At 37.0% G+C, this 16,269-nt stretch overlaps 1 protein-coding gene across 2 annotated transcripts in view; it reads left to right on the top strand.

The window, feature by feature from the left end:
• The window catches only part of PDE11A (phosphodiesterase 11A), a 466,948-nt gene that overhangs the window by 265,614 nt on the left and 185,065 nt on the right, over positions 1 to 16,269 (top strand). For both annotated transcript variants that reach the window (XM_017868289.1, XM_017868290.1), the window contains 2 exons: positions 3,451 to 3,518; positions 4,463 to 4,555. In XM_017868289.1, the coding sequence (XP_017723778.1) occupies positions 3,451 to 3,518; positions 4,463 to 4,555 (161 nt within the window). The remainder of the gene's footprint in view (positions 1 to 3,450; positions 3,519 to 4,462; positions 4,556 to 16,269) is intronic.

Below are 16,269 nucleotides of genomic sequence, written 5' to 3' on the forward strand. Positions count from 1 at the left end.
GGAGAAATAGGAACACTTTTACACTGTTGGTGGGACTGTAAACTAGTTCAACCATTGTGGAAGACAGTGTGGCGATTCCTTAAGGATCTAGAACTAGAAATACCATTTGACCCAGCCATCCCATTACTGGGTATATACCCAAAGGATTATAAATCATGCTGCTATAAAGACACATGCACACCTGTGTTTGTTGCAGCACTGTTCACAGTAGCAAAGACTTGGAATCAACCAAAATGTCCATCAGTGACAGACTGGATTAAGAAAATGTGGCATATATACACCATGGAATACTATGCAGCCATAAAAAATGATGAGTTCATGTCCTTTGTAGGGACATGGATACAGCTGGAAACCATCATTCTCAGCAAACTATCGCAAGAACAGAAAACCAAACACCACATGCTCTCACTCATAGGTGGGAACTGAGCAATGAGATCACTTGGACACAGGAAGGGGAACATCATACACCAGAGCCTATTGTGGGGACAGGGGAAGGGGGAGGGATAGCATTAGGAGATATACCTAATGTAAATGACGAGTTAATGGGTGCAGCACACCAACATGGCACGTGTATACATAAGTAACAAAGCTGCACATTGTGCACATGTACCCTAGAACTTACGTATAATAAAAAAAATAAAAATAAAAAAATAAAGATCACCTAGAGCAAAAAAAAAAAAAAAAAGTAATGGCAAAAACTACAATTACTTTTGCACCAAACTAATACAAAGTCTAATGAAAGTTCCCATCAGTACTTTTGTTTGTAATAACAAAAAACTGCAAATAACCCATATGTCCGTAATAGTAGAATGGATGGATTGAGGTATATAGTCATTCAATAGAATACCAACACAGTAGTGAAAATGAGAGTAAATTTTTGCTATACAAACAATGTAGATTAATGACAGGAAAATCAAAAAATAAATAAATAAAAATAAAATACTCCCATATCCTTTTTATGTGTTCCCTCTTTTATGGCCAGGATTCATCAAACTATGTCTCACACTCTTGTATAATTTCATAAGCGCGGACTGCTAATGAATCAACACTCTCCACAACTTGAACAAATATTTATTAAGTTGAAAGAACCAATAAATTTTAAAGTTGGAGAGAATCTGCGTTATCAACCAATAGAACTCTTTTATCTCACCCTGTGGAAATAGAGGCAGAGAGAGAGGGAAAAAAAGCCAGAGAGAGAGAGAGAGAGACAAATGACCTCAAGAAAGCCACAAAGTTAGTAGCAAGGTCAGGAATAAAACTCAGGTTTCCTAACTCCTAGTACAGACTTTCTTACTATGTTAATGTGTTTGCATCTGTGCTTTTATACATGGTGTAAAGGAAAAGGAAGAAAGAACATTCTCTATTGGACATAATACTGAGCATGCGTTTTCTGCCTGGGCAGTTCTGAAATAGGCCACATTTTCCTCACAATAAGGGAATCATGGGCAAAAACAGCTTCCAATTTTTCTCTTCCTCCATTCCCCTTTCCTTCTCCTCAAAAAACTCAGTTAGGAAAGCATCAAATTCAAGAAAGAAGCCCAGGCAAGGAGAATTCATGGTTGAAATAGAGAAGTCATGAAGGATGGAGGAATTAGTTGAAATTACTGAAACACAATAAAAATGTAACTTTTTTCCCTAAGAGACATAAGAACACTAATTCATTTGGTAACTGATGCATCTATTTGCCTCTCTCTGCTTCCCCCTAAAATTGCCTGTTAAAGTCTAAGACACTGCTGCTTATTAAAGGATTTAGTATTCTGTTAGTGTTTTTAAGATCTGAATTCTGAGATAGTTTTTTTTCATTAGCTTAATCTGCATAAGAATATTGGTATGTTACTGAATATAAAGAATATTCTAAGATTTGGGATCTAAGCCAAATCTTAATCTAGTACAAAGACTTAAACTACATCATGCACAGAGTTTTAAATAAATTTATGTTTAAAGGAAAAGTCCATAGGAAACACCATGTGTTACCTGTAATCTCATAGTCCTACATTTCACTCCTAAAAGTAAACATCCATTATTACTTCAAGATTAGGACTGTAGTTTGCCTGGTTACATGCTAATAGTTTTGTGTTTCATTATTTATATATATGTCTTCTTGCATACGATGACTTACCTCTCTGGTGGAAAGTTGGGTGTTTTTAAAAATACAAGCATACTTTAGAATTACAGCTAGTTTTTTGTGTGTGTGTACTAAATGGGGACACAGGCTAATGGTTTTCAAGATAGTTGATTTTTCTTGTTAAACTTGTGTATTTTGAAAGTCGTGCCCTGAAACATCTGATATAATACCAGAAGTGAACTTTGGAAAAAGTAATCACTCATAAATTAAGTTTTTTAGAACTATATATACCCCCTGGTAGCAGGAAACAGAACTGACTTTGCTTTGAAGGTTAACTGTATTGTATCAACTTTTATTGCTTGTAGTAATTCCTAACATTTCTTGAATGTTTATTCTGAGTGAAGCAATGCGCTAAATGAACATTCTAACATCTCATATAATCTTCATAACCCTCTTAGTTAACATTTTAATCCCCATTTTACAGATGAGGAAATTGACTGCTAAAAAATTTAGGTAGGCCGGGCGCGGTGGCTCAAGCCTGTAATCCCAGCACTTTGGGAGGCCGAGATGGGCGGATCACAAGGTCAGGAGATCGAGACCATCCTGGTCTACACGGTGAAACCCCGTCTCTACTAAAAAATACAAAAAAACTAGCCGGGCGAGATGGCGGGCACCTGTAGTCCCAGCTACTCGGGAGGCTGAGGCAGGAGAATGGCGTAAACCCAGGAGGCGGAGCTTGCAGTGAGCTGAGATCTGGCCACTGCACTCCAGCCTGGGCAACAGAGCGAGACTCCATCTCAAAAAAAAAAAAAAAAAATTTAGGTAATGTGCCCAAGGTCACACACCTGATGGTGGAGTTGAAATTTGAACTCAGACCGTCTAAGTCCAAATCTTATGCTCTTAATCACAATGTCATACTGCCTCTTTTAAGTATTGTGCTTCAGATAATTTTATATATATATATATATATTCAGTTGAAATATATATATATAACTGAATACACACACATATTCAGCTACATATATACTCAGTTGTATATATAATCATGTGTGTGTATATATATATATACACACACACACACACATACATATAATATATGGGGGATATATTAGAGTTACTGTAACTAGTCATCTAAAATCAGATTAAAGCCTTGGTAGAACTCCAAACTTTACTGAGATCTAGTCTAAATAAATCGGCCTTAAAGAGAGACTGCATTGTCCTACATCTCAGATTTATTCTCATGAAATCGGCAGGCACTTGAGAGACCAGAGTTTAAAGTGAGTGCAGTTCCCTGAAGAAGGCATAGAGTTAGCTGTGGCTACTCTGTTAGAGAAACACAATGTCCAGTACTAAAAATGACCACATAATCCACTCTTTCCCCACAGGAGTGGCTCAAGTGTTAAATAGACTTGATGGGAAACCTTTTGATGATGCGGATCAACGACTTTTTGAGGTAAGAAAATAAGTTAATAAACCAAGGTTTATATGGAGTCATCAATAGTCCCCTGGTTGCAGCCTGCCCAAATTCGAAAAGATAAACAATTATTAATCAATTATTATTATACTTAAATGGAGGGCAAAATTTTCAGGAAGATTTAAGGAATATGTAAATGCTTAAGTGAGATTTGATCCTATTTTTTACGAACTGGATTATTTTGTATCCATCCATTATTTTTATCCTAATTTTATTACAGAATTACCCTCTCTTTCTCCCAAAGTGTTATTTTCTTATTTTTGTCTTGCTTGTGTGTGTTCAGAGTCATGAAACCCTGAGCCAGCTCTGCCAGGTGTACTGTCCTCACATTTCTCTTGTTTACATGCTTCCATTAATTCACTCCAGGCACTCTAGCTGGAGAAGTTAGCCTTGAATGGGCTTCCTCATAGACTGTACCAGTAGCCAACATGAAGACCCATGATTATCTTTCTTTAGTCAAGAATACCTCATAGCTTCTTTATTAATGGTTCTAACTCAATCCTCCTTCCCCTTAACACTTACCTTATGGTTACATTAACTTGGTTTCTTTACCAAAGTATTTTATAGCCTAGCGACTAAAAGAGGTTGCTTTGGTTAAATAGAATGGATTAACTAAAATCAGTCCACAACCTAAATAAATTAAGAACCCATTTAAACAGACTGTAAGTATGTTTTTAAACATATGAAGTAGTTTCTCTACAATGACATTAAATTCATAATTTTTCCTCGTGTGCAGTGTGAGCTATAAAGTTGTCATATAACAATAGTAATTAAGAATTTTAATGTGCCTATTTTCCCAAGGCCTACCTCTGTGTACAATAAGATTGTATTTTCAGACCCATCCCTGGTGACTGCCTGCTTTCATATTAGATTTTGCCAATGAGTTGCTGCAATGTTTAATTAGCAGGTTCGCCCTTTCCTAGGCTTTTGTCATCTTTTGTGGACTTGGCATCAACAACACAATTATGTATGATCAAGTGAAGAAGTCCTGGGCCAAGCAGTCTGTGGCTCTTGATGTAAGTACAGTATTTATGTCAGGTTTATATGCTGTCAGCTCTAATTTTATGAGAGAAAAAATTTCCCTGGTTATGGGGCTTAATTTCTCAAATTTTAATTATCTATTCATTGGGCCTTAATCATTTTAGGTTGTGGGTTTAAATCTCATGAGGTCCAGAGAAACACAATGTTGCACATAATTTCAGGGGTTCACAGATGCCCTGAAGCCCATTCATATAAGTACTATGTTTAGATGTAGATTTTTAAAATTACATTTATTAAATAGTGACAATCCAAAGATAATTTGGCAGGATTTCAAATTTATTTTAAACTTAGATTTGAATATATATAGATAATCTATAAAGTCACAACTTTTCTTATCATAGGAGAAAACTTCACTATGAGGATATATGACCTAGATGGGGAAAACTACTCTTGTCATTGTCTGATTTCCTTTCTTCCTCCCTCCCCTAACACATGTCCCATCAAGAACCTCGACCTGTTCCCATATCTGCACACATGTCCTCTCAGACACTAATTTCCAAAAGAGCAGTTGTAATCTCAGATGCTTGTTTTGACTCAAGACTTATTTTTAATCTAGCTTCTGCTCTGTAGACTTTTTTTTTTTCTGAGTCTCACTCTGTTGTCCAGGCTGGAGTATGGTGGTGCCATCTTGGCTCACTGCAACCTCCATCTCCTGGGTTCAAGCAATTCTTCTGCCTCAGTCTCCTAAGTAGCTGGGATTACAGGCATGCACCACCATGCCCAGCTAATTTTTGTATTTTTAGCAGAGATGGGGTTTTACTATGTTGCCCAGGCTGGTCTCGACCTCCTGACCTCAGGTGATCTGCCTGCCTTGACCTCCCAAAGTGCTGGGATTACAGGCATGAGCCACCACACCTGGCCTGCTCTGTAGATTTTGCCAAAGATTTTCTTTATATCTATGAAATACTTACTAAGTAGGCAAGATAAAATGTCAGTGCCAAGATGAAAGTATATAGAAGAGTATGATATAATACACATGAAATCTTCAAAGTATTCTATGTGTCAAGCCAGATATAAGAAGTAGGCAAACTGATGTTACCTGCACTGCTCTGATTTGAGATGTAAAAGTTGTAAAATTATAGTTATCTATCTATATGCTTTTAATTTTATGGCTAAATCATGAATTCTAGAAGCACGGGGATTTTTATTTGCAATGCCTAGCAGGGTGCTTAGCACAAAGGGGGGATTTATTGAATAATTTTTTAATGGAGGGTGGGAGGGAAAGAAGGAGGAAGGAAAGAATCCCTTCCCTTGGTAAGGGATGCTTTTTGTTCTTCTGAGACAGCCCTGCTTTGTTTATATGTAATGTCTTTTTATAGTAAGGACTAAAAACAGTATCTATAGGATGAATCAATAAATGAGTGAACTGTAAATATGCAACCAACTGATGAGAATCATTAGTAGAGCATTAAGGGTTGTGTGAAGAACTGTTTTCAAATCCTGGATCTGTCACTCACCTCAACTGTGTGAATTAAATGAGATGAGGCATGTGAAGATGTTAATAAGCATTCAATAAAATCATAGCAATAATACTATTATTATTTGCAGTAGTATATTTATTACTGAGAAATCACCATGGATTGGGGGGAAATAGCAACGGACAGGAATTTAGAACAGCAAATGTTGAGTTATACCTCCTTCACCATCATCAAATTCTCATCTCCACAGTGTTGCTTCACCCATTGTTTTTCAGTACCTGCAGCTATAAAAAGAAGGACACACCATACACTAGTCCTATCTAAATCCTACTTCATTATGTCACAGTATAATTAACACACAAAGAGAAAACATCTTACATATGCCCATATTCTCACTCCTCACCTACCTCTGGCACATCATCATCCTCTTGAGAAGGAGCTAGAATAACTGAGTTCCAGCATGAATGGCCATTTACCCCCAGATGGGAAGATTCAGTAAAAGTTATCACTCTTACTGGCACTACCCCTACCCCAATGAACCACAGTTACCATTACCTAGAAAACACTCATGTACCCTAGAATTTCTGGCCATAGTCTCCTTACCCATGAATTGCTTATTTCAGTTCATAGTGAACACCTCTTGTTTATATAACTCAGATCCCTCCATCCTTAGACACAAAAATTATTACCGACTCTGACAAATCTCAGCCCAACTCTTAACCTTGCCACAATCTTAAACTTTCAAGAAGTTGACTTATAGGTGTTGACTTGTATGTTCCACATGCTTTATTTTGTGCCAGTGTCGAAAGTGGCATTCCCAGTCAGAATTATGGCATTGCCATCTCGCTCTCACCGCTTCCACTCTCAGCCAACTTCCACCCCACCGAGTATGAAATTCTTGACACTAGTGATCAGGTGGCATCCACCCCACTCCCTGGCCTGGGAATCCATATGCAAGAGTATCTGGAAGGATTTCTTACCCTGAGGACTTTATAAAGACAAAAAGTGATTTTTGAGAGCCACTAAACCCAAACTCAGGAATGAGATATACATATATTACAATATACATCAACTTCTGAATATATATTTTAAATGTATTTATATATATTATATATGAATATGTGTAAGTGTAATATTTTCTAAATATTTCTGTTAAAAGTATGTATTTATAACTTGCTTAGTCCCATAAAAGATTTGAGCTACTTTATGAGAATATAAATGATCCAACAGATTTTTTAAAAAATAAAATAGTAATAACAGAACTGAGAAAGAGAGAAAGCCAGGAGGAACAGAACCAAATGCCATGTTATCCTTCTATCATTCCTATCCCTTCTTTCTGAGATCCTGGGCTAGCCCTTTGCCCTTTTCCATTGTGGCTAAGGAAAGATTCCCCACTCAGGTGTGCCCAGGTTCCTCTTCTCCTTGTGTGGTTTCATTTTTGCTTATTCTCTTCCATTATTGTCCTCCTTGACCTTGACCCCAAAACAGCTGTGTCTAAATGTAGCTCTTTCAGTCCCATAACCTTGTTGCAGTGTTTTTTTTTTTTTTTTTTTTTTTTCAGTTAGCAACAAGAGTGGAGGGAAATAATCCATTCCACAGCAATCAGTGATAAAACCACCCTAGAATCTTTTCCTTCCTTAAAAAGGGAGCACAAGTAGTTCATGGCCTAGAAAGTTAATGGGAATATACGTCTTGCTGTGTTGTTCATGAGACTCAAGAAACAGCACCACACTGTTCTCTTCTGTCTTTTAAAATCGTATCCCCAAAGCATTTTTTCATAAAATACTTCCCTCTGTGGTACATCTTCTGAAAGTAAATATTCTCCAGATAAATTCCCAGGAAAGACTAATAATCCCCACAAATGGGGCAGAGTCTCTAAAACACTCAGAGCTCACTGGAAGTACACTCAAAAAAAAAGATAGGGCTTTACCTTTATTTTTTTCTCCCAAACAGCCACTGATTTCTGTATATTTATTTAATACTGGCTCCTTTTCCTAATGATTTTGTTACCAGGAAGTACAGGAATCCTCAGTTCATGTCTTACTTGGGAGAAAGAATTCAGCCAAGAGACCAATTAGTAATGTAAGCAAAAGATCTATTGAAAGAAAATAAAGAGTATAGAGTTTATTGAGGGAAGGACACTCCAAGAGAGGAGCAGGCTGGTCCAGCTGGAGAAACAGGAGCAGCAGCAGCAAGGGTTAGGTAGTAGCAGAGACAGTGCATGCTGAAAGATGAGGCAGAGCAGATTATTCAAAGGGGAATGAGCCAGCAGCAGCCCCAAGAGTTCTGTATTGTGGTTATTATGGCAGACTGTTTCTTCAAGCTTCTGCTTCTGCCTCAAGTCTCCGCCTTTGTCTTTGTCTAGTTCCCACTTCTGCCTTAAGTTCCCACTTTTTCCCCCACCTAATTTCCACTCCTGATTTGTGGGATTCCCCCTTACTGTTAGTTCACATGTATGTGCAGGCCAGTGTTGGATACAAATTCTATATAATGCCTGCATTACTCATTATCACCACCCAAGGAAGGTTGGAAAGTGGTTAAATCTGTACTTATTCCACCTGTGTATCTCTTAGGAATTTCTCCTTTTTCCCTATTTCCCCCCTTAACAGCATGTAGCTAGCTACATTCTGACAGGTTAATTGCAGAGTGAGTGATTACTGGGAGTCTTAAGGGGCATCTCTTTCTGCATAGGTATTTCCCTTCCTCTCTGCTTATAGTTAGGATGCATGTTTTGGGTGGTCTCTGGGTTATGAGATTTTTCCAAACCTCCCTTTTCTCAGGGCACTCCCCCTCCTGCTCATAACTAGCTTATCTGCCTGCTCAAACAAGTTGAAATACCACATTAAATTATATAAATTCATATATATATTTTTTTCAAGTATATTTCTTTACATGTTACTTTGTCCCATTGATCTACCTATTTCTAAACCAGAACTTCATTGCTTTAAGTACATTTTTAATGCAGATCTTGCTTTGTATCAGTATCCCCTGCAGAAGGAGGTTGCTGACTTTGTCCATGCAAAAGGCAGTGTAGGGAGACGATTTAAAGTGTTGATTTTAGTATTAGCCTGATCAGTTAGTTAGGTTTGAATTCTGACTCAGTAGCTATTGACCTTGGGCAATCGACTTAACCTCTCAATCTTGTTTTATTCACATGTTAAATGGGTATAAGAAGTCTTGTTTTCCCCATAAATATATACATCTACTATGTACCTACAAAAATTAAAAATTAAAAAAAATTTCAAGCCTGTTTTAATAGTTACAAAAAGAATACAGGGAAAGTGTTTAGAAAGAGTGTTTAGTTATAATTAGCACTTAATAAAAGTTAGTTGTTCTTACCACCCAGTGCATTTGGAGTCCTTAATCCTCACTGAGTTTTGTCTACTTAGCCCAAGATTTCTTGTAATACTATGCTGACTGGGGAGCTATAGTTTTTTTCACCTGTTTTATCAGGAAAATCACTTCCTGCTTAAAGTCAGAGCTGAAAACAGATTGCCTCTTTCCTAGGTCTTTGATACATGCTGTTTAGTCACACCACTGAACATCCCAGAAGCATTGCAACTGCAGCTGCTCCGGGGCGCTAGTGTTGGCTCAATGCAGGCCCATTGTCTAGAGCTTGTTACTATATATGTATCTGCAGAAAAGTCTAGGCCATAGAAATACAAAATTTACCATGTCAGAAACAGAACAGGTCTTTAAAAGCTAGACGGCTCCAAGGACAAAGCTTCCCCAAAAGACTTGCCATGCAAGGCAGTCCTTTCCCTGTTGTCACGTATTGGCAACTTCAGCTCATTTCATCCATAAACCACACATGGTGAGAAATAGAAATGTAAGCATATAAAACATTTTCTACTGTTCTGGCCTTTAAAAACTGGTGTGACTAATACATTATCCAGATTTTGTTTAACAATTGAATTATCAACTCATTTATTGTGATGACTGATTTTCTTACTTTCTTGTAATTTAATTATACAATTCTATTGTTCAAATCCTTTGTCCTAAATACATAAAATTAATACTCTAAGGCTCTTAGAGAGCAGAAATGCCCTTAAAGCTGAATAATGGAACAAAGAGGGGAATTTGCTATCATTTTTAATAACTTTAATTTTATGATCCTGATTTCCATTCTGCATGACCAAGAGTTTCAGAAGAGCTATGCTAATGTATGTTCACATTTTCTGAGAGTAGAAATTCTTAGGTAAAAGGGGAACCTTTTCTAAAAGCCACAATCCTACCTAAAATACAAATGTAGATGTAGAATATAACTTCCTCATTTTGAACATCAGGAATTGTCCTTTGGGGTGTCTTTCACAGTTATTGCAAATGAAGCCTTACCTAATACTGAAGAGAAATTTGCCAGAAAATATAATTCTGTGTGCTAAGGGACACTGCATACAGCTTTAGGATCAGAAGAGGGAAGAAATGAGGGTCAGACAGAGAGTAAGAAAAAGGCATATGCAATCAGGATCCAAGCCCCATTTATTCTACCTCCCCAAAGCCTCTCCCATCTATTTCTGCCTTTCCAATTGCAACAGCAACCATCTTACTTAAGGACTCCATTACCTCTGCGCTGGACAATTGCAATAACCTTCTACTTGTTCTTCCTAAAACATATTTTAGATTTCATCGCTCACCCACTCATAGACCTTAAATTACTTCCCCATTACCTATTAAAGTACAAATGTCCTGGACTTTGAGGCCCTCATAAATCTCATACCAAGCTATTTTCCTACTCCTGGCTCTCATTTCTCTTCTTAAGAGTATTATATGCTACCTACAAACTCAATGACGTCATAATCTGAAGATCAGCTACCTGTTTCACTGCCATCTGATCTCCACTCTAACCTCCCCTCCACTTTTGTCATTCTCTGTTCCAATTATGCCATATCCACTCAAAATTTTCCCATCATTCAAAGCACAATGTAAATGTCATCTCCTCTATAAAACTCCTAATCCCTAAGTTTTTTTGTTCCTCTGTTTGCCCTATATTGTCATTAATTATGAGTCTCTATGTTTACCTCTGCTAAAACCTATGTGCCTTGAAGTGTGTGATCATGTCTTATCTGCTTTTATTCCTTTCAGTATTCTATATATAATTGGTACTCAGTAAAAGCATATTGAATAAATGAATGCATCCCACCACAAATAATCATTTTGTCTGCCACGGCAACATTCTGGAATGGAAAAGCTTGGGCTATGTTGGGAGAATTGACAGTCACTCTTAGTGGCAGTCTTGCTGACCACAGACTGGCATAACATCACCTCTGTATTCCTTTCCTCCTTCATAAGCCATGGGTACAAATACAGAGTTGCTTTTATTTGGGGAGGATGGTAGACCTCTTCCTAGATACCACCTTCCATGGGATATATCCTTAGATGAGGATGAAGAAGCCAATCCGACTTCCTGAAGGTAAGGGAGAAGGAGAGAAGTGGAAACAGTGATTCTTTCATCAGGAATCTTCTAAGCTCCCAGGAAAGATTTTCTCTCACTGGATGAAAGGGCTGGACTCAGATGCTAGAAGTAGAATGCCACTTCATTCTTTCTCACTCCTCTTCCTTTGAACTTACTCTGGTAAATCAATCATCCCCATTCCTGTATAAACTCTCTAGCACCATTCCACCACTTTTTTGTCACACACACATGTTGAATTGTCTCTGAGCTTCTTCCCTTCCCCTCATTTAGAAGCCTGTAGTCGGGAGAGAGACACAGTCATAGCTTCTTTACTCTTCCTCACTTCACCTCATCTCCCAATTCAGGTACAGGGTTCAAGAGGGAGGTAGGATGAAAGGGCAAAGTCTTATGATTTCCTAACCTGATTTCAGGGCCATCTGTGAGAGACACCAACATTTTCTTTTTGTAACGAGCTGCTTTTCTAAATTCTTCAGAGAACTGCCTGGCCGGGAATCTCCCGTTAGCAATTACTTGTGGGTTTGCCTCTCCTGACTGACAGCTTATAATCCATTCTCATTCCTGGCTTCCACTGGCCCATCGTGACCCTCCCTCTGTGGGGGCCAGCTCACTTCTCTAGGCAGTCCTGTTGGTGAAGGTTATTTTTTGTTGTTTTTGTTGTTGTTGTTTTAAAAGAGTGGTAAAATAAACACATGAAATTTATCATTTTAACTGTTTTTAAGTGCAAAGTTAGGTAGTATTAAGTACATTCACATTGTTGTGCAACCATCACCACTATCCATCTCCAGAACTTTTTCATCTTCCCAAACTGAAACTCTGTACCCGTGAGACACTAACTCTCCACTCCCCTCTCCTCAGCCTGTGGCAACTGCCATTCTACTTTATGTCTGTGAATTTGACTACTCTAGCTACCTCATATAAATAGAATCATACAATATTTGTCCTTTTGTGACTAGCTTATTTCCCTTGGCATGTCTTCCAGGCTCATTAATGTAGCATGTGTAAGAATTTCCTTCATTTTTAAGGCTTGAATAATATTCCATTGTAAGTATATACCACATTTTGTTTATCGATTCATACACTAGTGGATACTAGGATTGCTTCCATGGTCTGATTATTTTTCATGGGTCTTTTTGGGTCAGGGGAAAACTCAATTTAATGAGTCTTTACTCATTAAATTGTACAAACACAGGTCCCCTCAATGTAGCACTCCACTGTCTTCCCTCTGTCCACTAACCTTTACAATTTTTAGGTATGAATCCGCTACCAGTGTCTGCTAGGATGTCACATCCTGGGGAAATACATATTAGGTTCTCCAAGTAGTTCTGTAGAAGGAAGCTCTAAGAAACCCTAGCTAAGAAATCTTCCATATAAGGCTCTCTCATAAACTGTTACCCTTTTCTTACACAATTCAGAGATGAACAGTGAGCAGCTCAGCTTGGAGGAGGTAGAGCTAGTTTGGGGCATTTTCTTTCCAAGTCCTGCATAGATTACCTAAATGGCTTAGCACCTACCTTTAGAATATAGTACCTGTTGTTCTAAGTTAGAAACTCAGAAAGAGTTCTACTTAAACATCCTTTTATCTCCCAAAAAAGTTTTTCAGACCAAGTTACTGTCAGACAATGATCTAGTGATTGTCTAAATGATAACTATCTACTCATGTTAATTCACAGGTACAAGGAATACCAAGCTGTCCATTAGAAAGCTAAATGTAACATGCCAGTAGATACAGAATTGTTCTCATTTGTCAATTCTTCTTTACTGAAAACATGTTAGACTAGGTAAATATTTCTTTCTCCATTGCCTACAAATTAGATATTTCAAGATTCTCCACTATTGACATCAATATCTCACTTCATCCCTCCATGAAAAAAACTAGATTTATTAGTGTTTTCAAATATATCTCGAAATTTTATTCTGAAACTTTTCTCCATTTCCTTAAAGTATTTCCTAACAAACCTCATATTTCACCTCTTTCATTAATGTTTTCTCACCTACCCCAAGAGATGTGATTGTTTCTTACTTTTAATCTCTTTATAAAAGGGCTATTGACACACTAAAAACTGTTATTTTAGTTAATCTTCGTATATAAATATTTTACAAAGACTAGTGAAAACAGTAGTAATTATATAGATATTTGGTATGAGGACAAATATTAGATAGTTTTTCTGAGGATTCTTGGATACTAAGTGTAATCCATATACAATATTTGTCTTACTTGTCCTTTTAAAAATGTTTTTGCCAGGCATGGTGGCTCATGCCTACAATCCCAGCACTTTGGGAGGGCAAGGCAGGAGGATCACTTGAACCCAGGAGTTCAAGACCAGCCTGGGCAACATGGCAAAAACCCAACTCTATAAAATACAAAATACAAAATTAACCAGGCTTGGTGGCATGCGCTTGTAGTCCTAGCTACTTGGGATGTTGAGGTGGGAGGATTGCTTGAGCCCAGCAGGTCAAGGCTGCAATGAGCTGTGATCATGCCACTGTACTCCAGCCTGGGTGACAGAGGCCCCTGTCTCAGAAAAATAAAATAAAATAATAAAAACAAAAATGTTTTAAAATTATAAGAACAATGCAATTGTTATAGAAAATGTACAAAGTGTTTAGAAGAAATAAAAATCAGTGGTAACTTACTACTTAAAGCTAACTACCTCATCATTTGGATTGACAATTTTTTCTTTCATTCAGCCCTTTTAAGATACCACTGTCTTTTGGCTTCCATTGTTACTAGTGAAAAATCTGCCATTATTTTTGTTGTTACCTTAAATGTAATGTTTTTTTCTTACTGCTTTTCCTTTTAGATCTTTTTCAGTCATTTGACTATGATGTACATAAATGTGTTTTACTTTATGTTTCTTATGCTTGGGGTTCACTGAGTTTCTTGAATCTAAGAGTTGATGACTTTCACTGATTTCAGAAAATACTTGGCCAATATCTTTTCAAAGCTTATTTTTTCCTATTCTCTCTCTCTTTCTGGACCCAGTTACATATATGTTGAATCAAATGATATTGGCCCACAGTTCTCTGACACTCTGACATTCTTAAGTTCTATAAATTTTGACTTGGTTCCTTTTTAAGGTTTCATTTCTCTGCAGAACCTTACCAACTGTTATTAATTATATCCACCTTTTCTTCTATAAATTGTTCTGTATATTCTAAAATTTCTCATATAAATTTTTAACATATAATTCTTTATAATTGTTATTTTGGATTCCTGGTCTTTAATTCTAACATCAAGGGCATCTGGAAGTCTGCCTGTATCAATTATTTCCTCTCTTGATTACAGGTCACATTTTTCTGCTTCTTTGCATGTATTCGTAAGTATTTATTGCATACCAAACATCTTGTATAGAAGGACAAAAGTAGATAATACTTTTACTAGCTTTGTTTGAACTAAATAAAATTTTTTGTTTTGTCCTATTTCTCATAAAGAGGATATGTGATTTTTTAAAAATCTCAGACAGCTAGAATGAGAGGCCGATCATAAAAATTTGACCATCTGCAATGCTTTAGCTGGGGATTGGCTGAAGCTTTATATTAGTTTCAGTTTATTTCTGCTTTAAAAAGAGATTATGAAGATTTCTCTTTGCCCTTCAACCCAATCTCAACTACCCAGGCTGCATTGAGTGACTGGTCACAATCAGGATTTGAGCTGGGTTTGAAATGCAGCTAGAGTTCATTTCAGTTCTCTTTGGCATCAACTCCAGCAGGGCCTTGAACCTTACTCATGTGCAAGAATGTAAGATTTCAGTTTTCTGGCCCTGCACTCATCATCAATTTCACAGCAAAATTCCTGTGGCAGAGAATTTTTAAGCCAAGAGATTTACTTTTGCATTTGTGGCTCTTCCAGATATGAGTCTGTTTGCCAACCCACACTATCATTTGAAAAATTGCTAGTTTTTCTCCTTTTAGGAGTTGCTCTATGATGGCAGGCTCATCTCTCCACTATGTAAACAATTGGTCCCAGGTATGGAAGCAGTCACTGCTCTTTATTGGTCTACAAAAAGCTTCTTTTGACTGGAATTTTATTTGTTTAGACTTCTCTTTGTCTCACACTCACTCTTTAACAGCTTTAAAATGAAGCATGATTTTTAGTTTATCTCTTTTTTCTTGTTGTTATGAAGGCAGTGATAATCTTTTGAGATCTTCTTTACCTATCCGTAAGTTGAAACCACTGGCCAATCCTTTCTGTTTTCCACTGCTGACCTGAATGTATCAGATATTAGCATTTTTGGTAATTTCATGATATTTTGTCAGGAAAGAAGTTAAACATATTTTTAGTCTATCATCAATCTCTCTCCTTGAATTGTTAATATTTCTTGTTTTATACATTTTATTCCATATTATTTACAAAAACAGGTTTAAGACCATGAGATGTTTCTTTTATAGATTTAAACTTACTCTTTTATTTGATTGGTTTGACCTTAGAATCAACTTAGTTTGAAATCAATGTTGTTATCTGTGCTTTCTCTTTTGTTTTACTTATTTTCTGGAATACATTCATTCAATGAAAATTTCCTATTTCGATTTCCTATTTCCCAGCATTGTGCTGGGCACTGGAAATAAGGCAGTGAGAAAGGCAGACTTGTTTCTGCCTTAAAGAGCTTAGAATGTGGAGGCGAACAAAAAAAAAATCATGCAAACCAGAATATAGTAACAGTTGTGATAAATTCTTGTAAGGAGAAAATACAGGAGGCCATAAGAGCATCTGAGAGGGAACGCAACCTCTACTGGGGTTTTAGGTAAACCCTTCTTAAGTATATATATTTAAACCAATAATTCCTGACTCATCTTTTTATTTTTTATTTCTGGGTCATTTTGTTTTAGGCATATTTTGTAAACTACATACATCTAAATA

Source organism: Rhinopithecus bieti, unplaced genomic scaffold (assembly GCF_001698545.2).
Source record: "Rhinopithecus bieti isolate Rb0 unplaced genomic scaffold, ASM169854v2 scaffold_3062, whole genome shotgun sequence".
Lineage (NCBI taxonomy): Eukaryota > Metazoa > Chordata > Mammalia > Primates > Cercopithecidae > Rhinopithecus > Rhinopithecus bieti.